This window comes from Acipenser ruthenus, chromosome 1, assembly GCF_902713425.1.
Source record: "Acipenser ruthenus chromosome 1, fAciRut3.2 maternal haplotype, whole genome shotgun sequence".
Lineage (NCBI taxonomy): Eukaryota > Metazoa > Chordata > Actinopteri > Acipenseriformes > Acipenseridae > Acipenser > Acipenser ruthenus.
Window position 1 is genome coordinate 90,721,041 of NC_081189.1, and position 21,168 is coordinate 90,742,208.

General features: G+C 38.3%; 2 protein-coding genes across 5 annotated transcripts in view; one reads left to right on the plus strand and one right to left on the minus strand.

The window, feature by feature from the left end:
• LOC117421264 (ubiquitin-like modifier-activating enzyme 6) overlaps positions 1–2,591 on the minus strand; it is a 43,879-nt gene extending 41,288 nt beyond the window's left edge. For 2 of the 4 annotated variants that reach the window (XM_034035427.3, XM_034035426.3), the window contains exons 1-2: positions 2,450–2,591; positions 1,390–1,462 (exon numbers count right to left, since the gene is read on the minus strand). In XM_034035427.3, the coding sequence (XP_033891318.3) occupies positions 1,390–1,430 (41 nt within the window). In that variant the 5' untranslated portion in view covers positions 1,431–1,462; positions 2,450–2,591. Of the gene's footprint in view, positions 1–1,389; positions 1,463–2,270; positions 2,350–2,449 lie in introns of those variants that run through there. The other 2 variants (XM_059032022.1, XM_059032024.1) reach the window with 2 other exon arrangements.
• Positions 2,592–8,541: 5,950 nt separating this feature from the next.
• LOC117420434 (gonadotropin-releasing hormone II receptor-like) lies at positions 8,542–14,454 on the plus strand. The gene is made up of 3 exons (XM_034033882.3): positions 8,542–9,105; positions 12,459–12,663; positions 13,266–14,454. The coding sequence occupies exons 1-3, from the start codon at positions 8,554–8,556 to the stop codon at positions 13,562–13,564; spliced, it is 1,056 nt and encodes a 351-aa protein (XP_033889773.3). The 5' UTR covers positions 8,542–8,553; the 3' UTR covers positions 13,565–14,454.
• Positions 14,455–21,168: the final 6,714 nt, after the last annotated feature.

Below are 21,168 nucleotides of genomic sequence, written 5' to 3' on the forward strand. Positions count from 1 at the left end.
TATTATAGTTTATTAACATACACTTGCCTATTTCTTTTCTCTTACTTATTTTGTTCATTTCATATGTTGATACACGTGCGTCATAACAAGTAATATACATTTATTTATGTATCGATTCATATTGTGTCTGGTAGTCAACTTAGCTTAAAGTAGGGGTCTGCTCGGGCATAAATTTAAAACCCTATCCGAACCCAACCCAACCAAACAAATCCGAACCCGACCCGACTCTCACTGACAACACACAGACCCGACCCACGCCCAAACTATAATATACAAACTACACCCGACCCAAACCTGACACTCCTACCTGGGTCCAGACCCGGGTCCTGGCGAACTGGGTCAAAATCCCAAGTAGTCTGAAACCGATTGTTAACCGGAGTCTCAGTGGCCCACCTCAGGATGTGGGTTGACACGCTTTGACCCTGGTTGAGCGAGACAAAATGCTTGATGGCCGTTCGTGATTCGACGCAATAACAACCAGCCACCTTACATTTCACTTCTGCAAGGAACGTTTCTGTTTAGCCATATTATCGTTGATTGAGACACTCCATGAGCCAGATTGCTGCAGGGATGATGAAACATTTGTTCTAATCAACATCTGGGCCGACAGTTCATTCAAGAGAAGCTTGGATGGAAGCATCTGTAACAAGCTGCTTCCGGGGCATTGATACGCGTATTGTTTACTTGCATCTGTCACCCAGGTCAACCCTGCTTTATTAAAAGCAGTGTGAAGTTGTGTACCCGACCTGTATTACACCGGGTCCTGCCCGGGTAGGTTCTGACCCGGGTAGATCATGCCAGTGTGAATGGAGCTTAAGAGAACACTTCACTTGGTTCCCGAGGGTATGTTCTCTTATCCAGAGACTACTGTATCAGTGAATTAAACATCAACGTATCCTTGTTTGTATGCTTTAAACTGGCTACCACAACTAAATACATTTTATCAAATGATACTAGATATGGCATTATTACATCTACAAAAGTGGAATCCAGCATTGACACATTTAAAGCTATAATTCCAATTTAAATTGGGTAAACTTTCAGTAATAGATTCACTTTAAAGGACTGAAAATGCATAATTGTACAACTTTGTTTGCTTATGAATGACTCAAGAGGCTACCTACATTTGTATTCACAATAACCTCTCAAGGAATTGAGCGGTTGTTCAAACGGTTTCTTCTTAAAATGTATTTGAGAGTGACTATATGTATTTGCATGACCACAGCCAACCTGTCCGTAAATGTTAAACCCTGTTTCGTGCACCTCGTTGCAAAATAAGAAAGTTAACCTCATTCTATTTGTGGGACTCATATGTTCATTGTACCTTAAAGGGTTAATGATACTTTCTGTCGTAAATCCAATTATCCTAAGAAAGAGCTGGAATCTTACCTGTACAAAGTATCATCAATTTCCATAGAATCTGCAGCCATAGTCTGGTATGTTGTTTTCCTTCAATGCAATTCTTCAAAATGGTTACAACAAAATAAAACAGAACAAATCAAGACTGTTATAGTATTACTGTGCAAAAATATAATCCAACAAAAGTTTTCCTTTCTTTCAATGTGTCTTGTTAAATATATTGCAGAACTCAGTGATTTTAGAGAATAGGTTGTAAAATCCTGCAGTGGTCTGTTATCTAAAATGGTACAAATATAGTCACTGCATTTCTTGTGAAACAGCAGTAATTTGTTCAAGCATGCATATGAAAGCACCAGCCAATCAAATCATCTCTCATATTTTATGTATTACAGAGCCAAAGTATACCAAATCAGTTATGTGTACACAAAAATGTGTCTTATAACCAATTACTACTGGCCAGCAGCCACTGTTGGAATTTTCATCAAGGTTGACTCATTTCATAATTTAAAAAGATAATTAATAGAAATAAGTATTTACATTTGTCACAAATGCACGTATATCACCCATTGGCAAGCCAAAGAAGTCCTTTACAAAACACATTCAACTGTCTTTTTTAAATAAATTAAATAATGGCTTTATTGAATATTGCATTATAGTACTGTATCCCGTTTAAACACACCGCAATACTGCTAGTAATTTGTGATTATGGGATCACGGTGGTTTTTGGTTACGGGGGCTTCTCTAACCTCTCGTACCTACCTAGATCACTAAAATAAGTATAAGATCACAGTGCACACCTTTGCTTTTTCTGAATGCCAAATGTATTATTATTATTATTATTATTATTATTATTATTATTATTATTATTATTATGAACAGTTTATGTTTTAATAAATTTGCAGACTGCTTACTCACTCATCCCCGGGCCTCTACCATCTCATCTGACTACTAACTTACTCTGTTGACTTCCATAAATAAACGTTGCTGAGCGACATACATAGCCTACCCTGTTTCACCCCCTAAAATCACAGGCTCACCATTGGTTTAACAATTAATGTAAACGTATTAAATGTACAAAAAAGCGATTTACCTGTCAATGTTGGAGATTACAATCAGTGAATGAATGACGAGATCAAATTAATTCCGGTTTTGCAAGTGGGTCTGATCACGTGAACACTCTGAGCCCATGTGATCACATCAGACTTTGCAGGAGATGCAAGAGTCAGAGCAAGAGTCGGGGATGCAAGTAGAATAGAATTACAGTACGTGCCCGGGCTTGATGCTTCCATTCGTTTCTGAAGATATAGTTCTGTGAGCGTCTTTCATAAAATAATTCGAGTCAAACTGATAGTTCAGGTTTGGTATTAACAACACATCAACATTAAAAAGGCTGTGTTCAATAATCACGTTCAATTCTGTAATAAAATATTTAATTATAGTTTTTTCCTTTTGTTCACTCTACTGTAAAATAAACCAGACCTCATCGCAGTACCAGGTTGTGTTCATTGCCTAAAGACATTTCCAGCAACAGGCTCCCATTCCTTCCTGACACTCGGAACTAAAATGGGTCTTTCATGGCTCTTCACGGGTAGGGTGGAAGCAGCCTTAGTACCTATCGGCAGCATTAGGTGGTTATACATGCTACCAGCCGCAAATTATTCTGTAGAGTAATTAATCTAATTAAAGGGGAGATATATATCTTAAACTTAAACTTCTATGGGAACTAAGAATCCTCTACCCCATGAGAAAACATGACATCACAGGTTGCAAAGCCTCTGAGCTGAACTGAGGTTGGATTGGGTCAGTATTGCTAACTTCTGTATGGTATGCATCTGACATAGTAAATGAGATTTCTGTTACATTTCACAATGCTAACCCCCAATTCCCCAATGTGGGATTGATGAGACGTACACTTTATGGGATTGCGAAAAAAGTTCTGGGTAGGTATAGTAGGAGAGAGTGCACACATGACGTGTAACGCATGCCCAAGAAGATGAAAATTTTATGATCTACTTTATTTTCGCCACATAGTGAAGTATGATCTTCTTAAAGAAGCAAAACATATTTCAATTCAGTTTTGTATAGTGGCAACATGAGGATTTGTGTGAATATACTTAAAATGCTTTTTTCATTCCACTTAAATCATGGGACAATGTGACCTTTCAAATCTGTCAGTCCTACTTACTCTCTGTCTCTATAGAGTCGGTGGGGCTGGCAGAGTTGAAGGTAATTTGAAGGAATCTATTTTAAAATAAATATACATACTGTTTTATAACTTTTTTTTATAACTGTTACAATTGGAAATAGTAAGCAAACCTTTGGGAGGGTGGGATAAAATAAATGTCTGTCCAATTTCACTACAGAGGTCTGGGTTCAATTATGGCTAATGTTCGAAGTTGTGTGCCCAGAATGGGCATCACAGTGATTACATCTTGGTGAAAGCATCCTAATGTCTTATCTTTAAGTTAAGCTTGTGCACCAGAAGGTTACTATTTATCTATTTCCCTGAAATGCTCTGCCCCTAGTGGATGTAAGAAATGCCACATTTGTTCAATTTTTTTCACTGTACCGGGATTTACTACCCATAGGGGTAGATGTATTGCAGGGACAGGTTAATGGTCCGATCCAGCTATACATAGGGATAAGACATGTTTGAGAGCCATATGGGTGCTCTTAACATCTGGGTGTTGTTAAGAAATCACCAGGATGTGACGGCTGCAACAAAAAATGATGTTTAGTGTACCGTAGCTAAACAAGAAAAAGAATACATTTGGTTAAATATTTCATACCCATATTAAATTGCTCTTTAAAGTGATTATAGGCTAGCTAACAAAATAACTCTTGCATGTTGTGTACTTCCGCACATTATAAGAGTCTCAATTGTCAAGTTTTGAAAGAAACACACATTGCAGTAAACTTGTGTTTTTCTTGTAAAACATGATGCATGTGTATGTAGTACACTTGGTTAAATAACAATCTGTTTGCAAGCCATGCCATCAGTTCGTATTGAACTTGCTCGATTATTTCACCTGGTGGATGAAACTGTCCCCACCCCTTCACAAAATATTGAAAGTAAATTCCATGTAAAGTTAGTTGAATGCTGAAACAGAAATAAATCCCCCAGCCCTTTCCCAAAAAAAATTCTGTCTAAGGGTATATATCAAAATTGAGACTAATTTACCTTTTATTGGGATGGGTAATGCCATGGTTAGAAAAAAAAGACCAGCAGTTGATTTTTTTAATGTCCCTCTGTGCCACAATCTCCTTTAATAAGTCAACACAATTTGTACACAGTGTTTGAACAAACCCAGTCATGTGTAACAAAGTCCTGGCTCCCAGAATGAAATCCGCACAACAGCTGCAGATGTCCATCTACTCCCACATGCCCTTTACCTTTATAGCTACATATTAAAATGGTTTTGAAACTCAATTCATGTAATAGGTTACTTGTAATCTTTTAAGGCTTTCTGGTATGCAAATCTAAAATGCCAACATGTCAACATGCTCAGTAGGGTTTGCTGCAGTATTACAGTACATACTGTACCATTTCTGAAGTCTGCAGTCGGTTTCTTTACATAGACAACACAATCAAAACATCTGCACTGTGCCTTGTGAATGATGGAGGGCATCTGTTTTACAAGTTTGCCTTGAGAAATGACTGTACAGAATTGTTTTCAGATCTGATCATCAGTTCTACTCATATCTTAAGAAAGGTGAAGACAGAGGATGGCCTATTCTTGATGACCCTCATGACCTATTATCATTTCACAGATTTACCAAGGAGCCTATTTTTCTTCTACATAACTGTAACTCTGTAACTGTACAGAAGTAACTGTACAGAATTGTATTCCTTTCAGATAAATAATAATTCTTAAACAAATGGTGTGTCATAATTAAACTATTTATTCATGTATATATATATATATATATATATATATATATATATATATATATATATATATATATATATATATATATATATATCAGTGGGGCAATCTACAGTAATTTCCCTCGACATTAAATATTGATTTTTTGTATTATTATTTCAAACATCATAATATTCATAGAACAGGGCACATAACTCTCTCTCTCTCTCTCTCTCTCTCTCTCTCTCTCTCTCTCTCTATATATATATATATATATATATATATATATATATATATTAAAAGAAAAGTAAGAAATAAGTGCAAAATAAAGATATTTAGAAATATGGGAGGTTATGGGACATCACTGTGAGGAACATTTTGGATCAGACTGTTGGAAAACATGGATTGAGAATTGATTAGCAGTTTGCTACGCATGTGGACTGGCAGAGCTATACTGGTGTTCTTTTCTGAAAAGAAACTAATATTGCAGATAGCAGACTGTTTGGTTAAAATTGCATGTACTGCTAACAATTGATAAGAGACCTTGTGTCTACAAGCTTCTTGTCCAACATTGACTGCAAGCTAACAAGATATTGGTGCTGTGGACCAGGAGGGGCTAGGCTCTAAGACTTTTAGGAATACAAAGCATAAAGGGGCTAAAAGGCTCCCAGGGACTGCCGTTGGACCAAGAGGTTCACAGGGAGAGTAAGAGATAATACCACTAGGACTTGAAGGGTCTAAGGCAAAACGGAGAGAAGATGACAAAAACCAGATGTATGGACCTTTTTGGGGCACCAGGGGTTTGAGGAATGCACTGAGTTCAGAGGTCGTCACACTGGACTACACACACACACACACACACACACACACTCACACTCACACTAAATGAAATATATGTTAACATGATAATGAGTTGTACCTTTTCTATTGGTTAAGTGTCAGAGAAAGAGGAGGAGAGAGACACCTATGCAGAAGGGTATTTAATGTCATGCAACAATTGTAAGAACGAGTATTCTGTGTCCTGTACCTGGGACCAGACTCCCTGCATATTTCAATAAACATAACAACTGACTGAAGAAAAGGACTCTGTGCAGTTTCTTGAATCTACTTACTCACCATCCTTTTTTTAAAGTTACATCACAGACTATTCTATTTTGGGGTATGCATTTGGATAAAACGTATTTCAGACAGCAATACGATTATTTACACATCCTTTGTGGTAGAGAGCTATTAAAAAAAACTGGCATTTGACATTGTGGTCTCCTCCAGTTTTTTGGTGGTACTCAGTTGCATGAATATAGTTTGTTGACACTTTTGTATTATTTGTGTAAAATAGTTAAACAATAGCATATATATTTTAATCTTCTGTTCAAATTATTCAATTCAGGTACATATGTTGATTGTAAATTCCATTATTTAAGAATACTGGTATGTTATAAACTGATCAGATATGCAAATTTTATGTAAAATGTTTTCAGTATAAAAAAGCATTGTCCTGTTCTTAAATTATGTCACTTTCTAGGCCAAACGAAGTCTGATGATGCCATTTAGTGTGGAACATCCTGTTGTTGCAAGTAGTTGCAGAAGCATGCATGTTAGGCTTACTGTGCGACTTGCTAGCAAGCAGTTTCCAAGTTAAAGCTCTTAGGGGGATGTAAACAAACTGGACAGTGAGCAAGATGGCAAGAGTGGTTGGCCTGTGTTCTATTGAACTTGCTTGAGACCTTGCTTTTCTTCAAAAGACGCCAATGAGATGTCGTCCAGAGGACAGTTCTGCCTACAGTACAGAGCCCTCGACAATGAACTGGTTCAGTTCTGGCTCAAAGGGAGTGCTCCTTATTTATCAGTAACAGTACCCCGCAATCATGTTCGAGCTAACACTAAAATAGAATGTTTTGGTTTTGGTTTTCTACTTTGATGCAAGCAGAGGTGCAACACCATACTAATAGATTGTAGATCAAATTTCCATTCTTTATTATTATTTAAAAAGGAACAAAGTTAAAAATAGAGCAACATTCCAGCCAGATGGCCTTCGTCAAGCTGTCTTCTTTCTTCCATAATTTAACCTTTGTACTGTAGTAATCCAGTCTGATTACATTCAGCAAAGGTACACTGTAGGGAAAAAAGCTTCCCCAAATCCTGCTTGTCAAAACGTCACTGTCCATGTCAGATTGGCATGCTTTTCTGTACTTGCAGCAGTAGGACAACAGTAGATGCTTGTAAAAAAAAAAAAGCCATTAAAGACAAATATACAATCTGTAATGGTCTATAGTGGCTTGTAAAGGCACAGGTTCGTCAGATTCAATTGCTTCCTACATCCAGGGTTGTATTTTTATTTCTGTGGACTCTGGTGTGTTGCAGGTGCAAGAGATGTTGCACTCCTGGGGAGAAAGAGATGCCTTTATGAAACCCATTGCCAAAACCTGTTAAAGACTCCTGAGGTTGTTTCTGATTTAAAATCCCTTTTACTAGTTTATTGCACTTAAATCTAGACTGATGGTATTAAAGGGTCCCTGGTGATGTAGGTCTGGAGATTCCCCTTGCAGTGGTTATTGTTCATATATTAATAGGGAAAAGTCTATTTCTTCTTCTTCTTATTTGTTATTATTATTTGTTTATTTAGCAGACGCCTTTATCCAAGGCGACTTACAGAAACTAGGGTGTGTGAACTATGCATCAGCTGCAGAGTCACTTACAATTACGTCTCACCCGAAAGACGGAGCACAAGGAGGTTAAGTGACTTGCTCAGGGTCACACAATGAGTCAGTGGCTGAGGTGGGATTTGAACCGGGGACCTCCTGGTTACAAGCCCGTTTCTTTAACCACTGGACCACACAGCCTCCTGCCATAGCATTTAATTATTATAAAGCACTTTTTTTCCTTATTATACTTTTATTATACTGCTAACATATTACAGGAAACATCACATTGGACATTACTCCTTTGTTAGTATTTTAAACTGTCTTAAATAATACGATACTTTAAGTGTATGTACTTGTCTCTAATATAAAAAACAAACGTATATACTACATTTTTCTTCTTGCATTTCGATTCCCATAGGTGAAGAGAATTTAAAAACAGCTGGTGACTGGTGACTGTCCTTTGAATTTAGTCAAAGAATGACATAAAGGCATGAATGGGTATCTATAAAACGTGCCTTTTTAAACTTGCCTTTTCACAATGTATGAATCGGTGCCAAGTTACGCACCACGCCACTCGGATATGGGTAAATAATTTGAATCATTTGGAATTTACATGACGCTGACAAGGTCGGTAGATCACTAGAGCTCTGTGTGCAGGCGCACACTCAATCTTCAATAAGAAAACAATGAAGACCACTCAACATTTCATTACAATGATACCCAGTAGTGACAGCACCTTTATTCAACGGCAAGAGTCCTGCACGAATACGACCAACACCAGTTTGGTCGACGCATTTAAAGACAACTTGCTGCTACCGACTTTTACAACCGCTTCAAAAATACGGGTGGCAGTAACGTTTATCTTGTTTGTAATTTCTGCCTTTTTAAACTTAGCAGTTCTCTTCTCAACTTTGAGGAACCACAGAGGGAAGAAAAGCCACATTAGGATGCTAATATTTAACCTGTGCTGTGCAGACCTACTAGTCACCGGTGTTGTGATGCCTTTGGACGCAGTATGGAACACAACAGTCCAGTGGAATGCGGGTAATATTGCCTGCAAATTCTTAATGTTCCTGAAGTTGGTCGCTATGTACTCCTGTGCTTTCGTTACTGTGGTAATTAGCATTGACCGGTACTGTGTCATATTGCATCCCCTCGGAATTGGAAGTGCTAATCAAAGGAATACAATTATTTTGACAGTAGCGTGGGTACTGAGTACTGTGTTCGCCGTCCCTCAGGTGAGTTTTTTTTTATTCATATAAAATATTCTTCACCACGATAAATCATAAATATTGTTATAAGCGTAGAGACAATAATATACTGTACAGTTATGGCCAAAAGTTTTGCATCACTTATCATTTTAGGATTTAGATATAATTTAGATATTTTACTTAACATCATGTAATCAAAGAAAATACTAAATGAAATCGCAAAAGTCTACCAGAAGACATAATAGTAGTGCGGTATTTCAGGTCAGATTTCAAAATGTCACATTTTACAATTGTCAGATTTTCGTTAAGTATATAGAAAACTACATCGCGGTATGTAATCCAATATGTTAACGAAACATTATTTAGCAGATTTCATATGAAGCAAAATTAGTTAATTATATAAGGTGATGGCCAAACGTTTCCTCAAAGCTGTGTTGAGTGTGATATACAAATTGCACCATATGTCAATATATTTAACAAAATGGTATCCAATATGCTTTTTTTTTCCAATAGGGAAACACCTGTTCCTATAGTATCACCATAATATGTAGCAAACCGCGGACAAAAACATATATACACTAATTGTGTGCTTTAAACCAATCAAAGGTCCTTTGTTTTTCCCCCATCATATATCTCTTGTTTGTTTTCTGTTGTTTTTTCTTAACATAATTGTACACACATTGTCATTTACTATTCCCTGTTATTACTATATCTTGAAATATAAATGACACCAGACACACAGCATCTTGTGATAGAACCCATATTTCATATTGTATTTGTTAATGTACAATAATGGGTGGGAGTAATCCTGTGTAGTTACTGAGATCGTTGAAGCATTGTGGAAGCAATAACTCATTCCACTGAAGATGTAAATAACAAATGAAGGCAGCTGCTTTTTTATTTATAAAACAAGTTCAGACATAAGATAAATAAATACATGTTTTTGTGACTTGAGTAGAATGAATATTCAATGTTTTAAATATATGAGCTGTATGAATGATTTTTATTTTCTAAGCTGACCAATTGCCTGTCCTGGTAATTAAAAACTGCACAAGACTGTTTGTACAGTAAGTGTTTTTAGCTTGCAGGGTCAAAGAAATATAGAAGAAAAAAAAACTTCTCCCAGCAGCCTTTAGAATATCCAGTCACTGTGTGTCCTAGATATTTGACAAACAAAATGAAACTTTTTTTTTTTTTTTTAAATCTTTTTGAGTTATGAAATATCAGTTGTCTAACTGAATGTATTGTTATTTTTTAGAATCGCTTCGAATATCATTTTTTGTTTCAGTCATCACATCCTGGAGAATTTAAAAAAAAAAGTTAAACGTTTCTAAAGAGCTTCTAAAGAACTCTTACATGTGTTGTCTCTAAGTAAACTGGTACACATGAGTGTGTCCTTCAGTGGAGCAAGAAATTTTATATTTGTTCTAAGAGGTATTTATTACTGATTTATTTCTTATATATCCACTGGAGACGGGTTAATGATTACACTGCAGTGTACCCACTTAACTTCAAGAGATGACTGAGGCCACAAGGGGGGATTTTAAACTTCTGAGCTTTAACAAGTAACCATGATGGAATGACTGAAACAGAAATGCTGTACACATCTAAACAAAAAGACTACATTTGTTAAAATCTAAACAAAAAGATTACATTAGTTAAAATCTAAACAAAAAGACTACATTAGTTCAAATAACAGTGATATTTCATACCCATACCAAGTGGCATGTTAACAGATTTTTTATTTATTTTTTACCTCAGGTAATTTCTGAAAACAATGAAAACACTGAAGTTGGGGTTTTGTAAAAGCATGCGGAGTATTTGAAGGAAGCCCTGGCATGTTTCCTTTACTTTGAACTACCGTTGAACTGGTGCACAGGTGTTTTATGAAGGCCAGTGTCACATCACTGAATGAATCAGGCTGCTTACACTCAGTGATGAAGGACACAATCTGACAGTACCTTTTCCCAACTGAGTTGTTTCAAGAAAGACATTTGATGGATTTTGACTGTGTACACCTCACAAATACAAGCCTTATGCAAGCAGACAACTTGTTTCCATAATGGAAGCACCTGATAAGCCGGGCACAAACAGTAAAAACCCTCTCAAACTTTGGTAAGCTTTGTCACATCCCAATACTGTACCAATACCTTAAGAGCAAGTAGCTCCAAATGGCACTTTTATTTATTTTTGTACATTACCTGGTCTGCCTACTCTGTGTTGCTATAAATGCAGATTCAGAGTAGAAAGGTCACATTGTCTTGTGATTTGAATGGAATGTCCAGCCTTTGCACTTGGGATACTTTGAAAAGGCTCAAAGCAGCACAGTCAGGTTAAGGCTGATATTTAAAAAAGTGATAACTCAATGTCAGAGAAACCATTCTGAATGTTTGCAGACACCATAAAATAGTAAAGGAGGTGCAAAAAAGAAATTCAAATGATATTTGAAGCTACAGTACTTACTATTTAACTACTTTCAATGTTCAACTGCATGCAATTCATACAGCACAATTAAATTGTGACAGCTATTAGTAGTAATATATTAAACCAAAATAGTTTTCAAAGTGTTTAACTAAATATAAGCTTGCGAACCAGTTTGCACAATTATACAGTAAACATTGAGTCTGTTAAAGATTTACAATGTAAATCTTGAACAGACTCAAAAGGGAAGACAATGCCTGTGCATATCTTTAAAGGTCATTTGTATACTCGCCTCATTGCAGAAGTTCCACAAAGGTAAAATAATGCTAGTATATGTATTAAAAATGCCCAAAACATATAAATAGCATGCAAATCCAGAGATAAAAAAGTATGTTTAGTTTCATAATAAAATTCAATTTCTTGGTCTAAGTTTGCTATATTCCATACCTCCTTTTTGGCCTTGTTTGCTCATTGTTTCAGCTACAGCTTCATCTCACTCTGAAGCCTTCCTGACATACTGTTACTCAGATGAACTGAACGGCTACAATTTTCATTCCATATATATATTGAATCATTTCATTTTCTATACCACTTTTTCTGGAATGCAATTCATAGGGGTTATGAATGTAAAGTACATTTCTCTTAGTTCAGGTATCAGAAGAAATGTGTATCTGATTACACAAAACTGTATGGTGTTCTGACTTGCTTTATGAAATACATACCTGAATAAGTTTTCAGAGGCATCTTTTTGTTCTGCTTTATAACCATCGTATTGTTTTCAAAAATGATATTGTATCTGAGAGTTCCACTTTAACATGTGTACTCCAGTTACCAAGGTAGAATCATTACCTACGAGTTGCATTAAATACATCATACTTAGTAAAGGATATGTCCTCTAATTGAAATAGTTACTCAATTTTAAAGGAAATACAGTCCTGTGTTTTTTTGTTTTTTTGCAGCTTTTCCTCTTCCACACAGTCTCAATCTCCCATCCAGAACCTTTCACTCAGTGTGTGACCCACGGCAGCTTCACTGAACCATGGCAGGAAAAGGCTTATTTTCTCTTCACCTTCACCTGGCTCTTCCTAGTGCCCTTCGTTGTCATGGTCTTCTGTTACACATGCATACTTGTTACTGTTTCCAGAAAAGTAAATACAGGAGACAGTAAGTATATTAATAAACTCTCTTAAACATAATTGTTGTTTAATATGGACAACAGGGCTATCCTAAATATCATTAAAAAAAAATAGGAAACCACAATAAAGCCCCAAAACCTATGGTAACTATGGTGCCGAGGTGTACATGGCTGTAAGTTACTGTAGGTAAGCAAGGAAAAAAGTAAAACATGGAAAATTCATTCACATTTTACCACTTAGGGAAGTACACATAACCCAGTGATATACAAGTATAAAAACAGAAAACTAATTTCAGCATTAAATACATGGAGAACGACTTTAGTTGACATGTTTGTCATTGAATTTATTTTGTTTCTATATCCCATTGCATATGTAACATGCATGATGCCAAAGATCAGAGACTACCCAGATACGCTCTTCTCAACCCTTACCCCACCCCTCCAGTTCCTAATGTCAGTGTACACATTTATATTACAATGGTATTAACCCTTATTCTGGTTATATCTCTCTCCCTCCCCATTTTTGACAAAAGAGTAGTATGAACAGACACAGTAACTGTACTTTCCTTTACTTCGCTGTATATCTGATATATAAGTGGGAAAACAAACAACTTCAATGTTTCATTTGCAGTGCATTGTAAACATGCAACATTGAGATGTACAAGAGATAACACTCCCAAAGTCCGGATGAAAACCTTACGGATGACCATTGTACTGATGGGCACCTTCATCCTTTGCTGGACTCCATACTATGTCCTTGGATTCTGGTATTGCTTTTTCCCAGAGATGATAAATACTCAAGCAGTGCCTGAAGCCATCAATCATGTGCTCTTCATCTTTGGGCTTCTGAACAGTTTCTTGGACCCTATAATCAGCCAGATAGGGTATCTCAAAATCAAGAAGGGTCGAACCCCTTCTGTCAGCATTTAATTGGCCCCCATGTATGAAGAAAATGCACCCTTCAGAGTTATTAAACATTTTTGCTGTACAGGTTACTCTGTAATTTTTCAATTATTAGAAACCATAATATAATAATTATGAGTAGAGATATGTTTAAACTCAAATCAATGGTATTTATGGATTTTAAGATACATCTTTTTTGTTCAGAAGACTTTAGCTTAAAATATTTTAATACTGGAGTTGGAAAAAATAAAGTAACATGTTTTCATATCTAGCACACACTTTTTTGTAAATGGCCTGTCCCTCACATGACTTATTAATTTATTTTGCAAATGGAATCGATTTTAAAAAAAGAATGTAATCTTCACGCTAACTAATGAGGAATGCTCTTGTATGCCTCCTGTACAAGTTTAACACCTTACTGACCCACCATCCATGGTACACCCATTTGGTAGGTGTTTCTATGCCTATTTCCAACCCCTATTTATTTCAGGTATTTTAACTAAACTGGTACATTTAGATGTACTGGTTTACACTTGTGAAACTTATTCTGAAATATATTGCACTATGTAATTGTGTATTTGTATGCATGGCACATTTAATTTATCTTGTAAAGAGTAACTGACTTAGGCCCGGACCAAATCAATACTTTGACAATCTGCTAATCGCACTTATTTAATAGCTTTTTCTTTTTTTTTGTAAGTATCTATTTCTTCTACTCAGAAAAAGAAAACACTATTAAATACAGTTTTGTTAAGTGTGATTAGCGGGTTGTCAAAGTTTTGATTTGGACCCAGCTTTAATGTTATTATTCTGTAAATTGCACTGAGTGTATTGTAACCCAAATTAGAACCTGGATTAACCTTCATTATGTCTTGTACTCAATTGTGTACAGTTTTTAATGTTATTTTCTTCTAGCAATAAACCTTACAATGCACCTCCATTTTCACTGGCAGGCAAGGAAAGCATCATGACACTCTAGTGGGCTCAGAATGAATTAGTTAGGGATGACTTTGCCAGGGGAAAGAACAAGTTTTTGACCTTATTGGTAGTTTAAAAGAGAATTCTTTACCAATGTCTTCATTTTTTTCAGAGGCACAAAGTCAGTCCTACACAGGGGTGGCATACATTTATATCATCTTTTGTTGTGATTTTAATAGTTTTTGAAATGTACTTTTAAGTACTGTGTAGTTGGGGTGGATTTTTCCATTGGCTACAAGAAAGCATTGTAATGATCAGTGCCACTAGAGGGAGCATTTCAACTATAATACGCAGTGGGGATAAAAAAGATCTGCTGTAGATATTGCAAGAATATACACATTTTCTGAGCAGATTTATAGACAGTATCAATGGACAGTTCCAAAAGGACTACAACTGACATAGCATTTGTAACTTTAGTATTTTAAATCCTATCCTTTGTGTCCTCTCCTTATTCACTTCCTGTTTAACAGGGACCCACCCGACCCCATACAGTTTCCTATGTACGGCACAGAATGTGAGGGTAAAGACCATTGACATTAGAAAACCTCTCAAGCAAATTATTATATGAGATCATTTCTGTCCAGTTGACAACCGCCCCCCTCCCCCAACCGTAGAATTAGTATAACATCATCAAAACAATTTTAATTATGCTTTGAAAAGGCACAACCAACATGTTGTTTCAGGAGTTGACAGAAAACAGATGCCTTCAGGTTTCTGGAGGTGCGTATGCTGTTACATGTGAGGCTATATTGTACTGAAAAGGATCCCTCATATTTCAAAATATACTGCTTGTTTAGTTAACTTGATAAAATTCATCCAGATTAAAATGCACAGGAGAACATGAGTACATTTTTACGTAGATAACAATCTTCTATTTCCTGTTTCTGGAGCCAGAAATAAAAGTTCACCTGAAGTAACAATTTTATTATGTTAAACAAATACTGTTGCTGTGCTGCCAAACCCCAACAGACAGGTGCAATGTGACGACAGACATTTCCTTCTGATAACTTGTTTCTGATAAGTTTCATCACAAATGAGTTAATGCTTATCTAAACACATCCCCAGATTGCTATAACTTGCACCAAAGAATGACATAATCAAGTTTCATTGCAATTCAGTATAATTGTATGCTACAATATGGGCTGCCAAGCCCAGGTTGTCAACAAAAAAAAAAACATTCAAACAATCAATTCAATGCATTGTCACTTCCTATCTTTAGGAATGAAATTCAGAAGAATACGTAAAAAACATACACTCGGGCAGACAGCACCCTATCTGGCACTGGGGCAGGCAGCACCTCTCTCTCTGGCACTGGGGCAGACAGCACCACCCTTTCTGGCACTGGGGCAGGCAGCACCTCTCTCTCTGGCACTGGGGCAGGCAGCACCTCTCTCTCTGGCACTGGGGCAGACAGCACCACCCTTTCTGGCACTGGGGCAGGCAGCACCTCTCTCTCTGGCACTGGGGCAGGCAGCACCTCTCTCTCTGGCACTGGGGCAGGCAGCACCTCCCTCTCTGGCACTCGGGCAGGCAGCACCTGCTCCAGATGGCTTGGGAAGCAGAGGGGCCCGTCTCTGACTTTCGGGTACTGGTCTTGGGCTTTAAGGGGGAGCAACTCGTCCGGGGACCCCACCTCATTCCTTGCATATGCCATCATAAAGCAGGGGTCTTCATATGGGCACTCTTCTTTGTGGTGCCCAACCTCCAAGCAAGCCCATCGAATGAGCCCCTTCAGCTTGCAGTCACCTCTGCTAGTTTGTCAGTTTTGTCTTTCTGCCTTCACTGATCAAGTTACTAAACATTTACCAACAACACACAGTGTGCAGACTCACCAATCTCCCCCCAAACAAATGATTTTCCTTTTTGTACATGTGGCCACTCTCCAGTTAGCATCAATTACCTAATTGCGGAATGGCCACACCTGTGATTGCTGGCAGGGACAGATTTAACCACATCCCTGCCATCCTTACATCTCCCCCCCCCCCCCCCCACGCCCCCCCAACAAACACGATTTACAGCAGACACTAATAAAACAAATATGTTCATATTAAAAAAACTCAGTGTTAGACCTTCGGTAAACATGTTGAAAAACAGGGAGGCACAACTGTGTGCTGTAAAAAAGCAATGGCAAAATGCCATGTAAAAAAGCAATGGCAAGATGCCAGCAAACAGTGTGAACTAAAGGTCCTGCCAATAAGTCAAAATCTCACATACATGTACACCTAAATTAATTTAGGTAATGCCTTGTTGAGTATCACAGTAATTATTTGTGCTGCTGGAAAACTTCTCCTTAATATAGGGTGGCCTTTTATAGTAGAATCGGGTATAAAGTGGTATAGTCATATAGGCAGTAGCATTTGCATTCATGTTTTTCTTGTTATAAGGCAGAACACCAAAAGCAACTATGACTTTAACTACAGAACAGTATTCTGACCTATGACTTTATTTCGCTATCTGACTTGCACCTAACAAAATCTTATATATTGAGGGTAGTGAATTATTGAAAGGGCCTTACACTGTAAAGCAGGGCTGTCCAATCATGACCCTGGAGGGCCATTCCACTCCAGGTTTAACAGGTAAAATGATATACTTCAGGGTGTGGATGGAGGTTTAATTGGTTCAATTAAACAATTTCAAAAATGGTTAAGTAATTTTCATGAAAATTTACATTTTTGTATTGTCATGGGAAAACTGTGAGTTTATTGAATTTGTAATCACTGCATCGTGAATATCATGGAAAACATGTGATTGCAGTGCAGAAGGAGGAGGGGCCGCTGCCGTCTCCAGAGCTGTAAGGGGAGGAGTCTCTGCTGTCTCTAGTGCAAAAGGGGGAGGGGCAGCTGCCGTCTCCAGAGCTGTAAGGGGAGGAGTCTCTGCTGTCTCTAGTGCAAAAGGGGGAGGGGCCGCTGCCGTCTAAAGAGCCGGAAGGGGAGGGGCCATTGCCATCTCCAGTGCCAAAGGGGGAGGGGTCGCTGTCATCTCCCGAGATTCCCCCGGCTCCAGTCAGCAGGGCAACCACCCAGGCCAACCTCAGTTGCCGCTACACCTGCTGCTGAGGGGAGCTTGGTGAAAGCCAGCCGCATGTCCACGTCCAGAGGGCTCAGTGCCCGTGCTGATGTCAGCGCCACTGCCGGAGTGCCCAGCAACGCAGCTGCCAGCGTCGCCACTGCTGGAGTGTCCCACGCATCTGACGCTGCCGGAGTGCCAAGTGGCGCTGCCTGCGTTGCCACCGCCAAAAATGTTTAGTAGCTTGGTGAAGGCAAATGCCCAGTCTGACATGAGAACTGTTTATTTTGGCCCTTGTGTTTTGTGCATATTTGTTCCTGAGTTTTGTGCATTTGTTAAATAAACTATCCTGTATCAGTGCGACAGTGCCAGCATAATGCATGGTTCTAGTTTCTCATCATTTGTATTTGCTTGACAGATATGACTAACAATTATTCTGTGTATTGTGGCAGGTTTTTATAGGAAAGATGGTGGTGCCAAAAGCTATTTAATAGTATGTTTTTGTTTTATATAAGGTGTATATAAATATAAATTGCTGAAGGTGTGGTTGGTGTGCTGTTACAACATATGTTACTGTTACTTTGAGTTTACATTCTGTATTTCAACTAACTTAAGATGCAAGTGTCTATTCAATTGATCTAAACAGTGATGGATCAAAATACCATCGTAGTTTAAATGATTAAATGCAGGGGACTGACATCGGTCTTGGTGGCTCTTAAGTGTACTTTTATCTTTAGAAATACATAAAATGACAGTATATTAATACTGAAAGGACCCCACTGTTCCAACAAAAATTACCGGAATATAAACTGCTGGATATAAAGGACTCTGCCTGTGGAATCTGTTGCTAGGCAGTTTTTGCTGCTGACAGATGTGTGTTTTTTTTCTGCTTGGGTGTTTATTTTTTATTCGTTGTTTACTGTGCTTTTTTTGTTTGTTTGTTTGTTTGTATTAAAGGTCAATTCAGACAGCCTACTGTATTCTAAACCTTTAACCTTCCCCAGGAGCACGGTTGTCTGTGCTTCCACACACTAACAGAAATGAATTGTGAGTGAGTACCAGTAATGAACCCCTCCCTTTCATGCTACACAATGATCCTCACAAAAAAGAAATACCAGCTGTAAAGGGGTGTTGAGCATGCTTTAAGACTGTTGAGCCCTTCACGCAGTGTTTCAAGTTAAAAAATATAATGTGATTTAACAGGAAAACAACAGTTTTGAATGACAATTCACTGGGCGTGAGCTGGGGGGGGGGGGAGGATAAGGCAGAAGAAGTAGCAATGAGTAGTTAGTAGGACAGAATGTGGTCACCGACTGGGGCCGACGCTGTCGACATCCCAGGGGCGGAGGACCCGGCAACCGGAAACAGGATAGAAAAGAGGTCATCGACTGGGGCCGACGCTGTCGACATCCCAGGGGTGGAGGACCCGGCAACCTGAAAACACATATGAGGGTTATGACTTGGAAAGGCGCCTCTCGGGAGGAGATGAGAGAGGTACCCAGCATCTGAGGCTTCTGTAAGGGGCGCTCGTAAAACCCCTGATTGGCCGAGACATCACGCTGCCTGGGACCTGAAAATAAGGACAGAGCATTGAGGTTAGTATAGGACTCGGCACGAGTGACCACGTCCTGAAGAGAGGCAGAATAGAAGAGAGCCTTGAGTGAGATGAGCGCAGGAGCTGCGACAGAACAGAGTTTGGCCGGGGGTCCGCTCTGACTCACGCGGTGAGAACCCCTGAAAGTAAGGGAGGCGGCTGCCTAGCCCTGAGGTCGGGGAAGTGAGCCTCACTTGCCCCCCAGAGATGACCGATGCGAAGGCATGTAGAAGGTGGAGGAGGGGAGGAGGAGGAAAAACGAAACACTAGACAGAAAAGGTGCAGGTGATCAGGTCTTAAATAGTAAATAGAAACTAATTAACGGGAGATTAGAAAATTGAAAGATTAGAGATTAGCGGCCCCCCCAGCTCCACGCCCCCCGAACCTCGCAAGCTAACATAAAAAAAAAAAACTCACATCAGGTAATTGGATATCTGTTGGATTTATTTCAAGTTTCATAAATATTAAAAGTGTTTTCTGCTTTTGAACAAATTGAGTAATTTACTTATTGGAATAAAATGCTTTGAAAATCAGCCCCTCAGTGTCAGGTCAGACAAATACAATAGTTTTACCTAATTGTAACTATTTAATCCCTTGATTTCCAAATTACAGGAAATATGGAAGACCAGTGCAGATTTTAAAAAAGCAATTTAGGTTGGAAATTTTCTCAACAAAATATTCATGTGTTTTCCTGAAAATTGTACATTTCATAGTGAAAACATAATGCGAATGTCAGAAACTTTATTGCAGATTTTGTTCACTCTGCCCATAGTGGATGTATTTAACGCAGTGGTTCTCAACCCTGGTGCTGGGGACCCACTGTCCTGATGGTTTTTGTTCCAATCAAGCTCTCAATTACTTAACTGAACCCTTAATGGAACTAATCAGAGCTGTTTACTTATTTTAAGAGTTGGAGATTTCAAGGTAAATATAAAATTATATAAGGAACTTGAATTATCCAACATTTTGTAAGCTAATCAATTTAAAAAGTAAAATTAAGCAAATTATTAGTTCAATTAAGGTTTCAATTAAGTAATTGAGAGCTCAGTTGGAACAAAAACCAGCAGGACAGTGGGTCCCCAGGACCAGGGTTGAGAACCACTGATTTAAAGCACCCATGTGGCCTCAAATTGACTCTCAAACATGTATTACATCCACTGGGGCAAAGTGTTGCAGGGGGGCAGGTTAATGGTCACACTCTGATGTACCAGTGAACCGTGAGAAGACATACTTTAAACTTCCTAGTTTTTAATTTTCTCAGAATGACTCTGTGGCAGAGCGAGAGCTCTGCCCATGTATATTTATTAGTGTTTGGTGGTGGTTGGCAGGGATGGGGCTAATGCTAAAAATATGTGAGAATGTGGCTGGAGCCTTAATTAGATAATCGCTAATTATTGATTAATTAGGCTCCAGCCACATCCCATAAAAGGAGAGCCCAGGGCTCCATTTGGAGAGAGGAGTATGGTGAGTGAATCTGTGGTGGCTTTTGTGTCTCTGTATTGTTGTTAAAAGTTCAATGAAGGTTCTGTCCAGCCTGAACAGTTTTTGTATTTTTGTTTAAACCTTTATTTTGCCCTTGTGTTTGTATTATTTCTTTTTATTAAAGTGCACTTTAGCACTTGTACTTTTTTTAAAAAATATGATTTGTTTATTTATCAGACACCTTTATCCAAGGCAACTTACAGAGACTAGGGTGTGTGAACTATGCATCAGCTGCAGAGTCACTTACAATTACATCTCACCCAAAAGACAAAGCACAAGGAGGTTAAGTGACTCGCTCAGGGTCACACAACGAGTCAGTGGCTGAAGTGGGATTTGAACCGGGGACCTTCTGGTTACAAGCCCTTTTCTTTAACCACTGGACCACACAGCCTTCTATATGAGATAGGAGATTAGACTAGAGTATACACTGATTTAACAACTTCAGTTTTACAAAAAAATATAATTCAACTGGTGCCTGCCATCAATATTTTATCATTCTGTTCTCTATTCTTTATCACAAAACAGACTGTTGACAGTTACCCTTGAAACCTGCTTGACACCACATCAATCG